We start from the raw sequence: 18,180 nt of genomic DNA on the forward strand, positions 1-18,180 counted from the left end.
CTCTTGTCCAGACATCTTACTAGCATTTGTGGTGAGATTTTAAGATTTTAAAAATGCTGAGATGAGGAAAAAAATGGAAGTAAGAAAAGAAATGGAGAATAGCAGTGATGTCTGCTATTCTTTGCTTACCTCACTGTACCTTTCCCAGCAGGCCTGTGTACCTTGTGCTTCATTATAAGAAGCAGGTGTGAATTTTGAGTGGGTTTTTGACCCAAGGCAAGTTTACAGTAGCTTTTATATTTTTTCTGGGAGCTAGTCTCTAATAAGGTTGATCAGAAGTTGGTGGAACGATCATGAGACCACAGCGATGCCTTCATGTCACGATACAGCCTGGAAGTTCAAGAGGGTGGGTGGTAGGTTCCCAAATATGTCATCTGGGGTCAAGGGCTCTCTCTGGAGACCGTCCATCTACCCTGGCAATATTTTTGTGCTGCTCAGTTTGGTTCTCCCCTTAACATGAGAAATTTCAGCAAAGTATTGTAACAAAGGTAGAAGCAAGCTGTCCTTCTTGAATCAATATAAGAGGTCATTTTGTTACTTCTTGTTCCCTGGATCATTTGTTCCTCCTTTCAAGCTGTGTTTTGAGTTAGACCAACCTCAAGAGGAAGAATAATTTCTGCTTTCCTGGTGAGCTTCTAAGTTTATTTAGTTATCTGAAATCTCACTAGGATGTAGATTTTCATTGTTGTGATTAGTTTGGTTTTGTTAAGTCATTTTTGCAAAGTGTGCTTTGATTTGAAAAAAACAGAAAGGAGTGCTTTCAGTGGCTGTATTTACCAAATCCAATATTAGGACACTTAGATGAAGGAACAATTGTATTCATACTGGAAAGGATAATTGTTCTTTAAGTACACACTTTCTTCCATGCTGGAAACCAGTTACCAGGTCAGACTGTCCTGTCAGTGCGTCCCTCTGTATTCCAGAAAGAATAAGTGAAATCTTCTGAGCCCTCCTTTGAGATGGTGCTCTTAGCCCAATCTTTCCATTTCCCCATCTTTGGTTCAGCAGCCTGGTTTGGCTGCAGGTGCCTCTGCTGCCTTTAAAGTAGTTTCTCAGCTAATGTTTTGCATTAAAAAGAGTTGCAGGTGCACTGGAAGCACATTGCTTCTTGCTTTTGCTGTGTTATGCAAGCACCACTCAGTAGAACAGTTCTGGGCCAGGTCCCTCTTCTGTGTGCTTGCTGGATGATGCTTTTGGATCTCATCTCCTTATCTCTTGAAGTACCTGTAGCTGAAATACCCGTTTTCCATGAGACTTTTTTTGATTCTAGTCTGGATGTACCCTTGTCTGTTGCAAAGCTTAACTACCTCTATGCTTTGCTGTTTTCATCCTATTCCTGAAGCTTTAGGTGATGTCTTTGCTTTTTAAAAGCACAGTTCTAAAATTGGAATGAAATAGGAATAACTGCTTTGTTTGATCTTTGCAAATGAACTATGTTAATTGCTCTTAACGTGGTTTGCTGTAACGTGGAAACAAGTGTTTGTTGAAAGAGATTTTAGTTACTTGTAAGGTGGGAAGAGGCTTCAGGATAGATTCACACATGAATGACTTCCTTAAGAAAGATGGTTTATATGACTATAAATAGGTTCTAGCTTTAGGAGGACGCACATTTACAGGGTGTAATTACAGTCTCCATTAGAAGCTGGTGGCAAGAAAGCCTCACAGCAGAGCTGGTGGAGGATGAGGAGTGTGGAGTTCTCCAGCTGCAGTGTGGCCAGCAGGCAGGTCAGTGCCTTGTGCTTTGGGGCTGACAGAATGGAGGTTCCGATGGGCTGCTCTGGGCACCCTGGCTGTTGCTCACCCTCCTGTGTTACTGGATTTGTGGAGCCTCAGCTGTGCCAGCACCACAGAGCTGTGTTAGGAGCTGTGCCTGGAAATGCTGAGCTCCAGGGAAAAGCCTTTCCTCAAAAGACCCGTTCTTACAGACACAGAATGAAGCAGACTGGAGCTGGTGAAACACCTTGGCCTTGCCAGCAGCCAGCTGGAGAGTGATGCAAAAGGCAAATCTGCCAGTGAACAGGCCTGCAGTGTAAGGCAATTGCATGGGAACATTCCCTTTCTTTATCTTCCTGAGAGTAAGGGCTGGAGAGCTGCACAAGGCAGGGCAAGGAATGTCTCTGCCTGCTTGACAGTAATCCCTCTCCTCTAGACTACCCAAAATGGCATTTCTAGCACTGACTTTTTTTTTTTTCTTAGTTTCCCACACTTTATTTCCACTACTGCCAACTGTGTTTAATGCTTTCATGTTGCTTCCAGAGCTGTTTCTGCTTCTAATCCACTTGTAACTCCTTAGGGGATTCAGGGAGCAATAATTAACCTTTTGGTCCAAGAATTTCAATGGTTTCCTGTAGGTACTCCACTGCAAGCTCTAAAAAGCTTGGAGTATAAAGTGGAGGGGCAGCTAGCTGGGCTACAGCACATCTGTACAGAATGTTGGGCTCATTAGTTGGGGAAGTTTTATTTCAGCTTGGTTCACTCATTGCACCTGCAGAGGTGCAGCAGGTTTTCTGCTTGCCTGCTCTTTGTGAAGCTGTGTTTACCTACCCTGTGGTTTCACCACTTGGCTTAAGCTTAGGCACTGCACATAGTTCTGTGAGTGCTTGTTCTTGTCTTTTAGGGTCACAGGCTTTAAATGAGGGAGACAAGAGTACAGCTGAATGAGGAACAAGATTTGGTGCTTTCCTGTGCACCTTGCAAACAACTGAAAGCACTTCAGCTGGGTTTTGTACTGAGCCACAGCATCTGAGCTGACTGAATGAAATTTCTGCCAAAATTTAGTTACTTCTTCATGGTTTCTCGATTTATTAATTTATTTTATTTTTACTGCTTCTTTGTGTGTGTTTTAAGGTTGAATAAATTAGGAGGTTCAGGATCTGCCACTTGTGGGTTTTGCTGTAAAGAGCACCCGTGGTAAACTGACTGAATTGCATCATGCCTCTATTAATACCTCTGATTTTTGTCGAGCCAAAAAAAATTAGGGTTTTTTCAGACACAATTGTTGAAGTATTCATTTTTAAAAGTCAGCTTTATTGTTCAAGATGTAGCATATGCCCTGATTTTTCTTACTGAAGAGTTGCTGGAAGTGTTTAGCCTACCTGCTCTGTGTGACTGAGGGATGTGTCCCTGAGAAGAGTATTGCACACAGAATGCTGTGACTTCCCTGATCCTTTCTGTGGGATGCACCTGGGAATTTATTGGGGCACAGTCCTTTAAAGTAGATAATGGAATGGATACAAGTGATTGTTTTGGTTTTTCTGTGTTTTGTTGTTTATTTTCTTTTCCCAAAAGATGCAATGCATTCCATAAGTTATGTGCTGTAGAAACTGTAATTACAATAAATGGTAATGGTTTCAAGCATTTGTGAGGAACCTGTGGCTGGATCCCAGGTGTTGCCTATGATGTTGTGCTCCCCAGCTGTTTGAAGCATGATATATCTCATGGAAGGGAAAATTCTCCACACGGGAAAATGTTTAATGTGGGGTTTGATTAAGCCTAAGCCCTGCAAGCTGCTCTTTGACCTTAGTGAGGAAAATGTTCTCAAAAAGGGGAAATAGTTCAAGTGAGCTTTGAGACTGAATTGCACCACCTGGATTCAGGTGAATGTCATCCCAGTCACTGCTGTGAGAGGCCACAGAGCAGGTGGGGGATGAGGGTCTGCCTTGAGAGTGAATTTTCTGCTGTGGGCTCAAACTCTGGCATAAGTGAACCAGCAGTGTACAAAAGAGGTAATAGTGTGTGCCCTTGGTCCTTATCAAGTGGTATTTCTGCCTTTGTATGAGAGTGTTTCCCCACAGTAATTGTAGTTTTATATCATGGAGTGGTTTGGATTGGAAGGGACATTAAAGCCCATCTCTTTCCATCCCCTGCCATGGGCAGGGACACCTTCCACCAGACCAGCTCCAAGCCCCATCCAACCTGGCCTTGGACACTTCCAGGGATCCAGGGGCATCCACAGCTTCTCTGTTCCAGGGCCTCCCCACCCTCATAGTAAAGAAATTTCTTCCTAATATCCAATCCAAAACTTCCCAGAGTCAGTTTATTTATTTCTGAATCCAAGCTTATGCCTGCATTGGCTTTGTGGGCCCTTCTTTAGTCTCTTCCCCTGCTTCCCCTGGCCATGAGAGTTGGATATTGGGAGCAAGGGAGGCACGAGTGACACGTGCTTGGCTTGTCATGCAAACTTAGTCTGGACATACTCTGTGGGATTATAAATATTTATAGTAGCTATGCAACTTAGTAACATTCATCACTCAACAAACATGACTTTCAGTAAAATAGAATGACATTCTTAAATACAAAATAAGTGCAAAAAGAGCTTTATGGAGATAACAAGCTTTCTCTGAGGATGCAGCAGGTATGGCTGGGCTTCAGCCCCAAGTGAATTAAACTGCTGAGTTAAACATCAGAGTACTTTTTAGGGAAAAGAAAAATCCTTTGGGATTGTGCTGCTGACGCCCTGCTCCCAGCTGTCATGTGCTCCAGCTTTTTGGACGGGAGGAGGCCAAGGACTGGAAGTAGGCTGGGGTGACCTTGGACATGAGACCACACCCTGAGATGCTGCCAGCCAGCAGTGAGGGCTCCAAGTGACCCTTCAAGTTCTTCTCCTCTGTTGCCATCTCATAATTATGCATACTTGGGATGATGAATATTGGAAGAGGCATAGCACAATTAAAGATCATCTGGGTTTGTTTTCATTAAAACAGAGATGTTATCTTTACACTTTTTTTATTTCTTTCCTCAGATTTTTTAATTAAAAGCTTTAGAAATGAGGCTTCTCCTGAAGATCCCTTGTGTGAAAGAGGGAAGCTGTGTTCCAGGCTGCAGAATATGGTTTTGTTGTTTATGAGGACTTGGGGAAAAATAAATCATGGAATTAGTTTTATATACTTAGTGTGTATAAACAAAAGAAGTTGCAGTGTGCCTTGACATTATTTGTCCCAGGCAGCTGGGACAAAGTCAGGGGTGTTGGCTGGAAGGTGCCCTATATATAATACTCAACATGTGCTGGCTTTAATGGTTTGGCCTCATTTCTGCATCTCTTTGGTCAGTGCTGTGCAGCTGTGAGCTCTGTGGGGTTGTGTGCAGCATGGGAGGGGACTGGGGGGTGGGATGGGTTATGGGGAGCACCCAGTATTCCAGTTTTGGGAAAGGAGGGGCTGGGGATGGGCTGCAGCCTCTGGAAGGATTGTGCCTGAGGAGCATGGTTGCTGCTCCCAGGTCTGAGGCCACTTGGGTTTCATGTCCTCCCTCTGTGCCCAGCCCTTGCTCCGCTGTTAACCCACATCAGTCACACCTTGGCTATTCCTGTTTGCTCTTGATATTGCTGCCTTCCCCCAGCAACAGCCTGTAAATGTTTTCTTGGGCTCCAAAGGTGGCTGAGTTGAGCATCTGTCAGTAAGGAGTTATTTCTATATCTATAACATTCAAATAGAAGCTGCTGTAGATAAGTGCCAGGCTCTGCCCACAGGCTCATGATGGGGGGACAAAGCTCTGTGGCTGCTGCTCTACAGGAAACAAATTTGTTCCTGGAAAAATTTGTCTTTAAACCCCCTGAGATTAGGCAAGGATGATGCTGCTTCATTTTGACCATCAAAAGCAGCAGCTGTGGTTGGGAATATCACCTTTTTTAATGCAGAACCCCAAGGGATTATTGTAAAGAGACCACTGCAGCTGTGCTGATGTGGACAGTTGTGCTGGTGATGGACCCTGGGATAGGAATCTGGGAATCTTCTGATAGTAGGCATATGCCTTGGGTAGGAAGAGGAATCTGTCTGCCCTGCTTTAGGGAAAGGATGCACCTTTACTTTCATAGAGCATCAGTCTTAGAGTCTGTGTTTTGAGGAGCTGGACCAAGTTCTTCCAAGTTGTAAAAGGTGTGTAAGGGCTTCTGATTTATGTTAATCCAATTTGTTAGTAAATAACCAGCTTTTAGGGCTGTTGGTTTAGACACATAACACAAATGAGCTGATGAAATATTTCTGATTCTTGGTCTCTTTGAGTTCTGGTTTCTTGTTGATTGGTTGTTTTGGGTTTCTTTATTAGGCTGGATGACATTGCTTTGCTCTGCACATCTTTTGACCTGCTGCCCATGTCCTGTGGTGGATAATTCACGCCTATTCATAGCAGAAGAGCACTTAAATGCTGTCACTTAAATGTTGATTGTTTGGAGATTAGGGATGGAATGGCTTTGTGCCTTTTATCTTTTCTGAACCATTTATGTGCTCTATGTGCTGGACCAGATCCACCCTGATCAGTGCTCCCTGAGAAATGATTGTTCCAGACAACATAATGGCTTTCATATGTCATTTTCTGATTTCCAGCTTGAGCTTTAAAAATGTTGGTGGAATAATGGGTTTCTGTAGGATTACTGTAATTCAAAAGGTCATCTAGGTAATAATTATCTTATGCATTTGGCTTAAGGAATTCAGAAACACAACATGAATTCAAATTCTCTCTTTGCAGATTGAAGGATTGAATTCTGCATGCAGATGTCTCAGAATATAAAAACCAGACCTACATTTAGAGAGAGCTTTCACAAAAAAATGGAGATTAATTTTGGTACAAATTGAAAATTTAATTTATATCTTGATTGAACTTCTGACAAAGCAGTTAGCAGAAGTGTGTTTTAAAGTGTTTTAGTGAAAGTTTTGCGAGCAGCAAGGTGGGATAAATTGTCTCTAGTCCTCAGTGACACTGTCCATTTAAGAAAGGATTCTAAATCACAGGTTTTAAACCCATTGTTTCAGATACCTGAAAATTTATAAAGAGATGCAATATACTATGAACTGGACATATTTTGGTGCTTCCTGGTCCTTGTGTTATCCCATCGTCTGCAGGATTCAGCAATGGGAGACTGGGATTATAGTTTTATTATTTAAAAAATATTTTATTTGTTAATAAGTAGTTTATTTCTGGTTCTGCATGCAACTGTTGAACTGTGTGTGTGCCTGCAGCTTTTGCTTAACTGAGATCTGTTAAGTGCAAGACTGAAATATAAATTTTTGAAAACATAATGGACCAACTCCCTGGAGCAAAAAACTTTTTTTCCTGTGAACTTGAAATCCTGGTATGGGTTGGTGCTGCATGTTGGAGTTTATGTACTCTCTGTTCTCATGTGCCAGTGGTCTGAAGATTTATGTCCCTAGCTACCAGCGTTTGGCCAAGTTAGACACACCCTCAGGATTTTGGTGTGGAGCTCAAAGCCATAATTCTCACCTGTATGCAATTCAGTTACATCTTCATTTCAGCTCATAAAATGTAGGTGGGTTCAGCTCTCTGCTTGCTCCTGCAGTCTGGGACCCACAGGTGTGATATGCCAGTCTGTGCCCTCCCTGCTTCCCCACCCCTTGCAGAAAAGGGATAGCACAGTTACTGCTTCGGGGAGATGTTAATTTTTGGAGATCACAGTGCAACAAATGTTTATTTTTCTCTCTGCAGGTCTTTTTGGTTCAAGTTAATCCGGGTGAAACCTTTACAATAAGGGCTGAGGATGGAACCCTGCAGTGCATCCAAGGTAAGAGGATGCACAAACACATGGATGAGCATTGCTTTGCTTTGTGGAATACCTGTTCTGTGCTCTCTCCAAAGATGTGATCTGCAGCTCTGAGAATGCACTGAAGCACTGGGGAGGCAGAACTTGCAGACGTGGCTGCTCTCTGTATTCTAGGAGCTCAGTATCTCAGAATGAGTCATGCATTTCTTGGAAGTCCAGGAGGATTTCTCTCTTCTGTTATTTATCAGGCCCATCTTGCAGCCTCTTTGCATCTTTTCTGTGACGCCCCCTCCATTTAAGCAGTGGAGGAGTGGGTGGTTCTTGCTTGAAGTTCCATCCCCATGGAAATGATGAATTAATAGTTGTTTGAGATAGACCTTACAGAAGCTTCCCTGAACACCATCCAGGGTTATTTGGTCTTGATGAGCAATAATAACAGCAATTTAAAGCTGCTTGTTGAGATTTATAGCCAGCATGCTGTGTGGTAAGAAAATGGTCCATGTGGCAATTAACAGAGGAAAAAAGCTGGCAACTCCTTTTATTGGAGAAGAATGCTTTATTCTGGCTTAGTACATGAAAGATTTCCATTACAAATATAATTATGACCCCATTTATTTATAATTTTGTCCATGCTCAAAGTGGTGTTCAGACAGTGTATTTAAATGAAGGCAACTTGAAGCCTCATGGTTCTGTATTCCCAGTAATTTAACGTGTTTGTGCCAGTGGGACTTGTTTGGTACTCATCAGCAGTCTTTCATAAAATTGATTTAGAATTTGTAGCATAAGATTGTGTCCTTTTATTTGCTATAGCTGCAGTATTGACTGCCAAGGCTCATGTTTATTTGTATACACCCTTTCAGTTTGGCCTGGAAATTCTTGATATTCTTTTCAAACTAAAGGTTTTGATCCTACTTTATTGTAACAAATTTTTATTGCTGTACTAAGTACATGCTTCAAACACATGAAAACACCTGACTGGGGTGGTGGTGGTGTGGTTTTTTTTTTCTTTTGGTAAAGCTGCTCTTACCATGCAGTTGTGGAACTTAATATTGATCTATTGCAGAAGATCTGTTGTAATCAGCCTGCAAATATACTAAGATTGGGATTTGTGACAGTTCTGGTTTTGTGCTCTGAGGTTATTAGAGAAGACATATTTTGTGTTCAGTGTTTTTGGACCCCCTTGCTCCACAAAACTTGGTGTCTTTTTTTTTTTTTTTTTTTTGTGTGTCAGTTTTTGGTATGTTTAAAGGTTATAAATGTTTGCTATGTTTAAAGGTGAATGTACTCCCTGTACATAGGGCAGCACCCAGACAATAATGCTGCATTTTCCAATGCTCCCACATTGCACTATGATTAGCAGATAAGGAATAATTTTAGCACTATGTTAGGGCAGCATGCAAGTCTCTTTTTGGGCAGTGCCTCTCATCTGGTAGCTCCCTGTGGAATAGATGATACTTGCTTTTTCCTTACTGCCACGTACTCAGGGCTATGACATAAAATGTGCTGCTGAATATTCAGAGTGTGAAGGATGGCTTTATTGCAAATTGGGTGATTCTCCTGAGTGCAGGGAGTGAACACTGTTAATAAAAACTTGAGATGTCAGGCTTGGTAACACTGAATTCTTCAGGATATACGAAAGCTCTTCCCATGTGACCGTTCTGCAGGGACAGCTAACTTTGCTTATGTAGAAGAATTTTAAAAAATAAATTTATTTTGTATATGACTTTTTGAGCAGTATGAAATCTTCACATTGTGCTCCTGGACCTCATCCTGGAAGTTCTGTGAGCCCCACTTTGTGTCCAGAGCCCTGTTTGGCTCCACAGCTGTGGTGTATCTGTATGTGCTTTAGAGGGCTGAGGCAAAAACAACAGAGGAGATGACTTAGTGAATCTTCATTTGTCTTACCGAGGTTGGAAAAAAGACACATGCATGAGTAAAACCTCTGAGGAATATCCTCTGTTTTAAACACCCTGAAGTGTAATTAGCCACTAATTGAGTAATCACTGTTTTAAGCCAGAAAGAACAGATGCACATTTGAATGTTTTTGACGTTTTGGAGTAGTGGAGAAATCTCAAATACAAAAACTTCTTCCAGTTCCTCGGGGTTGCAGCAGTAAGATAATCAGTGAAAACTTAAAAAAAACCCAAACAACTAAATAATAAAAAACAGGAATAAACATGTATTTGTAACTGAGGATGCAAGGTGTTGCAGCAAGTGCTCTCTTCATTACTTCTTTTTTTTTTTTTTTTGTTTGCATATAATTGAAGGTGACTTTTTTAAGACAATGATTTATAATCGGGGTGTGGGCTTGGATTAGGCAGCTCATGGAAATGATGGTGGCTGGGAGAAGTTGAGCTGGTCAGTGGGCATGGAGAGTGTCTGTGGTTTCCTTGAGAAGACAGATTTAAAGAGAAAATAAATAAAAAATCCCACAATAAATCTGGTCTTGAGTGCACAGTCCATGTGGAGAGTTGTTTAGGGAAGCATCTGAACAGTTCCAGGTGCTCTCAGCAGGACTTGTGTTGTTGTCTGACTTCCTCAGGATTTGCCCTCTCCATCCCATGTGATAGAAGAGATGCTGTGCTCTGTGACTTGTGGCCTTTATAACAACAGCCAAATAAAGGAATAAAGAAAAGGGATGCTGGGGATTAATTGAGATTAATTTTTTAATAGTTGCTAGAAGCTGCATCAAGACCTGAGGCTGCCTGTGTGGAGGGGGAGGCACCTGGTGCTGCCCAGCTGGGCTGTGCAACACCCCAGGGCTTGCCGGACGTTGGGGCTGGCCACCTGGCCTGTGGGATGAAGTGGAAACATAAAGCACATCCTTTATTCATGTGTGATTCCATGGCCAGGCTTTGTTCCTTTCAGTCCATGTGGGTGTTAGTGACCAATCTCTGGTGTGCTTCCTGTGGGATTTCCCTGCTCACCCTGTGCTGCCAAACGCCCAGAATGAGCTTGGGGCTCTGACTGCCCCTCTGGGTGGCTCAGGGGAGGCTGGTTTAGGATCCCCATTCAGTGGCTCTGCAAGATGGAACATGTGTATGTGCTCTGTCATCAGTATTTTAAAAGCTGCTCTTTATAGAAGGTTCGACAGGTATTAAATACTTCATAAATGTGTCAATACTTTAAATGCTTCATTTCCTTTTCACGTATTCCCATTTTATTTGTCAAAAACTCAGGACTTGACTGTTGCTAGCTCTGCAAGAAAAGGACAAGGGCAGGGCATATCCTCAGCCATTTCTTGATTCAGCTGTTAACTGTGGACCTTGTATTTCCTTTGTATGAAAGATTGCTTCTAGCTAGTTCTTTGTGGTAACCACAATAAATGAAATATGGGGCAGGGTGAGAGCCTGGATCTGGTAACTACAGAATGGAATTGGAGCAGACTCCTGAATTAAAAAAAAAAAAAATTATTCTACTTTCTAAATTTCAAAATAAATAGATCTCACATGAAACTGACATGTTCAGGAAACTCACGTTTCCCTAGTGGCTGATTAAAGAGGAGTTTTTTAGCCAGTATCTTAAGATCTTTGGTAGGAACTTTTGTTGCTGCCTGAAACTTTTGTCATTCACACTTCAAAAATTCACTGTTTGTGCATAGTTTGGGGCAGTGAAGCTGCACTTAAGAGTCTGTTCAGAGCCTTTTCCTCCTGGAAGGCAGAAATGCCAAGCTGTCACACCCTCTGTGGTAGGAATAACATGGGCAGAATGATTGTTCTGGTGCCACTTGACCTTGCTTGTCACCCACATGTTGAAAATATGTATGCACAGAGTATGCAGGCTATGCACTGATCACACAGAATTGCCCAATTATTGCTAAATGTCCTTTTTATTGCCATCCATGTAAATGGTCCTCAAGCTGGTTCTCATTTTCTGCCACAAACCAAACTGAATTTTCTGTATGCATATAAAGCTGCAAAATGCCTGTAACAAGATAGAAGAGAAGGTAGCAGAAAAGCAGCTGATGGAATAAAAAATGGAATTCCTGGTAAATTCTGCCTAACCCATGCTGCTCTAAATGCTCTCTTGGAACCCACCTCAGTCTTTGTCTTGTATGCAGCACAAGGTTTGCAATAGTGAAGAACCAAATTTGCCTGAAAAGAAAACAAATATGCTAAAGGGTTAGAAATTCTGCTTTAATTCTGTCCTGGAGCAGGAGGAATTCACCCTTGCTTAGGGTGAGCAAGGCTCTGCATTAAACTGGCTTTTGTGATTTATTCAAGGTACAAGGACAAGGTACAGATGTGCAATGGCATGGAGGGGGTGTAGTTATGTTGCAGCATAAATATCTGTGTTTCAGACAAGGACCTGAATTGCTTTTGGGTGGTTGCATTTTGAAATGAAAACAGGATATAAACATAGTTTACTAATACTGATATTTGTTTCAAGTGATGTTTTCGAGTGTTTTGCCACTGAGGCTTGAACTTGAAGTCTTTGCTGCTTCTTATCTTGCAAAACAAAGAATGCAAGAATTCAATTTCAGTGCTGCTTTTTCTCTAAAAGTGAGCAACTCAAGAAAAAGACCAGAAGTATGCAAAAAATTTAGCAGTGGTTTGTAAAATGAAAGATTTCCTGGAATTATTATTCCCTTAATTCGGTGGGTGGGTGTGGTTTGGTGTGGTAGTGCAAAGGAATGGATAATATTAAAGGCTTAACAGCTGTATATTTGTATAGGAAGAGTGTGTGTGTGTCAGTGAAATAAAGCTGCTAGTACAGTCCAAGCAAACCAAAGTGTGGGGTTTTTTTTTTCCCTCTATGGTATGAGGTTGGAAATGAGGAAGTGAGTCAGTTTCTTGCAGGGGAGGAAAGAGTTGAAAATAGATGGGACACATTGTGAGCAAGTGAGTGGTACCTGTGGAGTGTTACTGGGTGGGGACAGAGGCACCAGGATGAGTGTGGGGATGGGCACATACAAGGAAACAGATGGATCACAGAACCCCAGAATGGTTTGGGTTGGAAGGGGCCTTAAAGATCATCTCAATCCAACCCCCCTGCCCTGGGCAGGCATGCCTTCCAGTATCCCAGGTTCTTCCAAGCCCTGCCCAGCCTGGCCTTGGGCACTTTGAGGGATGGAGCAGCCACAGCTTCTCTGAACAACCTGTTTGTCTATTAAGACCTTCACAGTAAAGAATTTCTTCCTCTTACCTAATGTAAACCTGCCTATCTTAATCAAAAATCCTTGTCCTCTCACTCCATAACCTTGTCCAAGGTCCCTCTCCAGCTCTTTTTGAGCCCCTTTAGGCACTGGAAGGGGTTCTGAGGTCTCCTCAGGCTTTCTTCAGGCTGAAGAGCTCCACTCTCAGCCTGTCTCCATAGCAGCCTTGCCATCATCTTCCCGACCCTCCTCTGGACTCTATCCAACAGTTCCACCCTTTTTTCACACTGGGGACCCCAGAGCTGGATGCAGTATTCCAGGTGAGGTCTCAGGAGAGCAGAGTAGTGGGGGAGCATCACCTCCCTTGATGTGCTGATCCCACTTCTTCTGGATGTCAATGTCACAGCAGAGGCTGGGGAGGAGGGAAGCCTGAGGAGACAGAGCAGGAAGGTCCAGGCTCAGGTAGCTGGCTGTGTTCCCAGTGCTGCCAGTTCACCTGGTGCATCAGGAGCTGGGAGCACCTGCTCCATCACTCTGCAGGGGCAGAGGTGGATGCTGGGCTGTTCATCAGTGGACCTGGCATGGTTTCACTCTGAGATGAAAGAGCAGCAGCACCTGAACTCCTGCTGCTTTGCAGAGGCTTGAGAAGGCTGGAGATGCTTCAGTAAGGAGCAACTGGTCAAATCTGCAGGTGGAATGTCCTTTGTGCCCTCCAGGGCAGGCACTGCCTGTGTCCTGGTGAGTTCCAGAGGCTGGAGTAGGAGTCCCTTTGGTTCAGTACCTGCTTCTATGCAGAGCATCACCTGAATCATCAGAATTTGGTTACCTTTTAAGAAATACATTTGTGTCTGTATTCTTAGTATTCTGCAAAGCACTGCATTGATCAGAACATGAAATTTGTCAGGACAATGTTTCTTTCTGCTCTTTCTTGCCTGTATCTGCTGGTGGTTGGGAGCTGCTTGTGGTCAGGCAGTTCCTGGGGAAAGGCTCTGGGGACATCTGCCAGGGTGCATGGCAGCAGGACAGGATGGACGTGCTTGGCTGTGGCAGGGCAGGGAGGGGTGACATGCTGGGTGAGCTCTGGTTCTGTCTCTCCTTGTTTCTGCAAAGTGTCTCAGCTCTTTCCACCTACGTGCTGGTGGGCAGGCTGGTTCCAGGGGATGGAAAGCTCCTTGTAGGAAATGCAGCTTCAGTTCAGACTGTTTTGGTCATTAGGGCTTGCAGCAGAGCAGTCTGTGTGGTGGTGTTTTACAGCATAGCTCTTGGTATTAAATAGCTTTTATTTACACTTTGTTTATTAAGCTTTGGCTCAGATTCTTTCTGTTTACCAGCACAGGCCCTTTTCACCCTATTAAATTTTAAAACATAACTCTTACTCCTCATTTACATCACTTTACTCTGACTCCTGGTACTTGGTGTCTAGATTTAGTGTTTGATGGAAAAGCCAGGCCTGCAATACCCATTGCTCTCCTGTCGCACAAACACAAGTTTTTGATTTATTAAAGTTCTTTTTATTAGTGGACAAATGAGGAAATATCTGCATAGACATCTTCCAGAGCAAAGCTGTGGTTGAGAACAACTGGGAAGAATCCCATGTCAGTGTCTAATCAGCCTTTGTATTGACCAAAATATTTTTTTAATATCTATAACAGAGTCAGTATTATCCTTTAGAGGCATTGTCACCATCTTCTGGGTTTGGTCACTTGAGTGTTTCAGCAAACTCAGCTCTGTAGCACAGGCATGTCCCCAGGCCTGGGATCAGCTGTGCCTTTCCTGTTGGGATGTTATCCATGGTGCACTCCATAGCTATAAGCACCAGCTGTTAATCATATAATCATAACAGCCACTGTTGATTTGTTTTCACATTGTTGCCCAGGTAGAATTTGCAGAGGAACCTTTCATCCTCTGTGTTATCTCTGATGTTTTTGGTGCCTCTCTGTACATCAGAGATAGGCTCTTTGCCCTTTTAGTGTTTGGTCACCTTGGAAAACTGGGGTGTGATGTGTCCTTTATACCTTTCATGTGCAATAAACATCTTTAAGGTTTTCATATATGTGTCAATCATGTATTGAAATCTAAGAGAGAGTAAAGAGATGCTAACCCAGAGGAGGTTTTTCCCATGTTGTTGTCGGTGAGATCACCCCACCATTCCCTGTTCATCTCATGGTTTTATTTTTTTAGCACACACAATCAAGTGTAGGAAGCCATGTAAGAAGCCAAGAGTAAACAATGGGATGCTTTGTTTACTGTGTGAATAATCTTAGCTTCTCCATTTTAAATCCGATAATGCTAAGAATAATTATGGAAATTTATTTTGCATGTGTGTGATTAAATCTTGAACCAGATGCACCTGCACTTGTAGCTTTGCTGGGTGGAATATCTGGTTCTTTACAGTTGGTAGCTGTTACTTGTTATAGCTTCCCTGACACAAGACAAAAGGAAAAAGAATCTTGGCATGTAGTTAAATTTTAATTTGGCTTAATCTTTCCAAATCCTAAATTGTGACTGTTTGGTAGTACACTGAGAGAAAGGGACAGTGATACAGCTAAGGTGGAGATATTTTGGAAATTCTGTGAAATGTGGAAACAAGCATTTCTTGAGACCTTTGCTGATGGTCTGTGGCCACCTATGCTGGAGGGGGGTGGCCAGAGGCTTTCCCAACCTGGTCCCTGGGGAAGCCACTGCCCTGGCCAGGCTGGGATGGGACCTGGCATCCAGTGCTGTGTCCTGCTGACGTGGCCTCAGGAGCCCTGGAGGAGGAGAAGGGCAGGAGCTGAGAAATAAATTAAGACTTGAACCATTCTGGTTTGTACATATGTAAGAACCAGTCATCCTGCTTCCCAGCAGAACAGCACCCAGATGAGCAGAGATGCAATTCTTGAAGCTTGTCCTTTGTTAAAATGGAGATATTTTTGTGTATTTTTTTGGAATGGCTGAAATCTGCTGCTGGGAAATGCATTGCTCTCTAGAGTTAGGACAGCAGACTTTAAAGACAACGGTTAGAACATACAGTCTGGGCTATAATTTCAGACTTTTTTTGGGTTTGTGAATATGCAGGACTTGTGTTTGGGGTTTGTGTCTGTCCTTATTTTCCTTGTGTGTGTGTTTATATATATATATGATGTGTGTGTGTGTCTGACAGACTCAGGAATCGTGGTTCATCCAAGGGCCCCTCTTAAGGCTGTCTTGTACCAGCATACTATCAATTTTAAAGTTTCCAATATCTCTGGATCTCTGCTCAAAACACAGGGAATCTCTTTGAGTGTGTGGGATCTGTAGGAATGTTGAAGTTGTGTCAGCCCTGCTAAATGCAGCTAATCCTCCCTGTATGGACCTAGTGCATTCCAGTCAATGGTGGCAGGGTTTTCAAGTCCAAGATCCACAGGCTACAGACATTGCAAACCCATTAGTCAGTGCTTTTAGTCTCTTTACAGTGTATTAGTGCAGCTATAGTTCTGAATTAGAAGGCAGTTGTAGTCAACTTTCTTAATCTGAAGTAATTATATTTATTGGCCAGAAGAATCATTAAATTATTCCATTATCCTTATTAAATTCCTTTGTTCCTCATCACAGGCAAATATTTAGTTTCCCATGCTTTTTATTCTTTAATGTCTGTGATTCTGGTTCATATTTGTTGTTCTTGTAGGAGATGTGGATTAGGGATGGGGATGAAGCACATTGTAACTTAGAGTCTTTGCAGGGCTTTTAGTATTATGCTTCTCATTTTTAGTTTTGAAACAAATCTCATCTTGGATAAGTGATAATAATGAATTGACTTTAAATGGTAAAGAATGTAAATTGGACTGTTGGTTTTGCTACATTTCAAATTGTACTTATTCCCACCATTAAAAAAACCCAACTAGTGTGGTTGTTGTTGAAAGCTGTACTGAATCAGCTGTTGATTCTGCTGTTATCAGGTTTCTGGGGCTGAGTAGCTTTCACTCTGACAGTCTAGCCCTTTCTATATTTAGATACAATTTGTGTGATCATATCTTAAAGAGTCTTGTTTGTTCCTTCTGCACCAATGTTTCCTCGGGTTCCCTGCCATAGGGTGGATTCTGTGCCTGTGACATCAATAGCTCGTTTTGTGTGTTGTGAATATTTTCATTTATAGGGGTTTGAAGAATAGATGATATTACGGAAATAAACTGCTGAGTCAGCTTTGTAATGAAAGCATCACTGGCTTCAAAACAAAAAGGAAAGGAAAAAGCCCATTCAACCACATTAACCAGTGTGAAATTGCATAGCTGTGGACAACCTCAAAGTGTGTAGTCTGCCATCCAGTTGTATCAGTAATAGTTGTTTAACAGTAAATCTAGAATCTGACTTTATTATTCCAAATTATTTAGGACAAATACCCTAGAAACAAATAAACCAACACTGTGATTTAATCATTTAAGCACCACAAGACTTAATTTTGATTTTTCCTTTCTTTGTGGGTCAGAGAGCTTCAAATACTAAAAAACAAGCTACTCCTAGAGATGAGTGGGAGTTTTGTTGGGGTTTTTATTTTCAATGTTCAGCAAAATACCAAGTTGTCATAATTTGTGCAATTTAGTTTTTTTATTAATGTACCCCATGTGTTATAATGTAAAGCTGCAGGGTTTGCACATGCTTTGTTTATAAGCAGGGCTTGATTACTGCTTATGGCTTTTGCCTTCTAATTATATTTTTAACAACAGTTCTGATGCTGTGTTTTGTGATTTGGTTTGGGGTTTTTTCCTTGCTCTGTTTTTTTTTCCAGAGTTTATTCCTCTTGTTTCTGTTGAGGATAGATGGGGAAAGGTTTGAGTGTAGATGTGTTGTCACAAGCAGTGCCTTGCTCTCTGGGTTGCTCTTAATTTCCTGTCACTCTGTCCCGTGTAGGAGATCTTTAAAAATACTTGGTAGCACAGAACCACATTAACTCAGTGTGTCTGGGAAGGATTGCAAATTACTCACCAGCAAGGTTTATTTTTGCTTCTCCTGGCAAGTGAGGGGCTCGTGGCCGTGCAGGTATGGAAGAAAGAACCTGAGCAGAAACCCTGGTGCAAGGCTTTAGCAGCAAAGTATGTTTTAACTGTTATGTTATGGGAAGGCTTTGGTGTTGCCAGCACTGGCAAGCAAGAGCTTGCAGTTGTTTTTTTTTTTTTCTCCCAGAATACTTGGATTTGGGTTCTTTTGACCATACAGCTTTCAAGCGGAGTTTATAAGTGACCGTTTGGTCTATAACCATCTGTATACTATTTATCCAAGCTTCACCTTTTAAGTGGTGTGCATGTTAAGACTGTGTTATTTATAAAAATCCAGCCTAGAATTCCTAGAAACTCTGGGAGTTTTGGTTACCCTGCCTGCTGCTGCTGAGGGTGAGGCTCTCCACATGCCATCTCGGCGAGGTCGCTCCAGATGACCTCTGGGTAACGTAATAAAAGACTATTTTTGTCTCAGCAGACGATATTATCTCACCATAACATTTTTGAACATTTCTGGCTGGATTGTTCTGAATGTTGGAGCTGTGCCTGCGGAGGGGCCTGAAACACAATGCCTGCCATTCTCAATTGTGTGAGCACTTGGGTTTGATGATGGGACTGTGGTGAGCAGGGTGGGAGTGGGG

The 18,180-nt window shown here is 42.4% G+C and overlaps 1 protein-coding gene across 2 annotated transcripts in view; it reads left to right on the forward strand.

Annotated features, from left to right (window-relative positions):
* The window catches only part of FNDC3B (fibronectin type III domain containing 3B), a 184,664-nt gene that overhangs the window by 37,257 nt on the left and 129,227 nt on the right, over positions 1–18,180 (forward strand). The window contains exons 1-2 of one of the 2 annotated variants that reach the window (XM_030227160.2): positions 1,651–1,725; positions 7,438–7,513. In XM_030227160.2, the coding sequence (XP_030083020.1) occupies positions 1,681–1,725; positions 7,438–7,513 (121 nt within the window). In that variant the 5' untranslated portion in view covers positions 1,651–1,680. Of the gene's footprint in view, positions 1–1,650; positions 1,726–7,437; positions 7,514–18,180 lie in introns of those variants that run through there. The other variant, XM_009089025.4, reaches the window with a different exon arrangement.

This window comes from Serinus canaria, chromosome 9 (genome assembly GCF_022539315.1).
Source record: "Serinus canaria isolate serCan28SL12 chromosome 9, serCan2020, whole genome shotgun sequence".
Lineage (NCBI taxonomy): Eukaryota > Metazoa > Chordata > Aves > Passeriformes > Fringillidae > Serinus > Serinus canaria.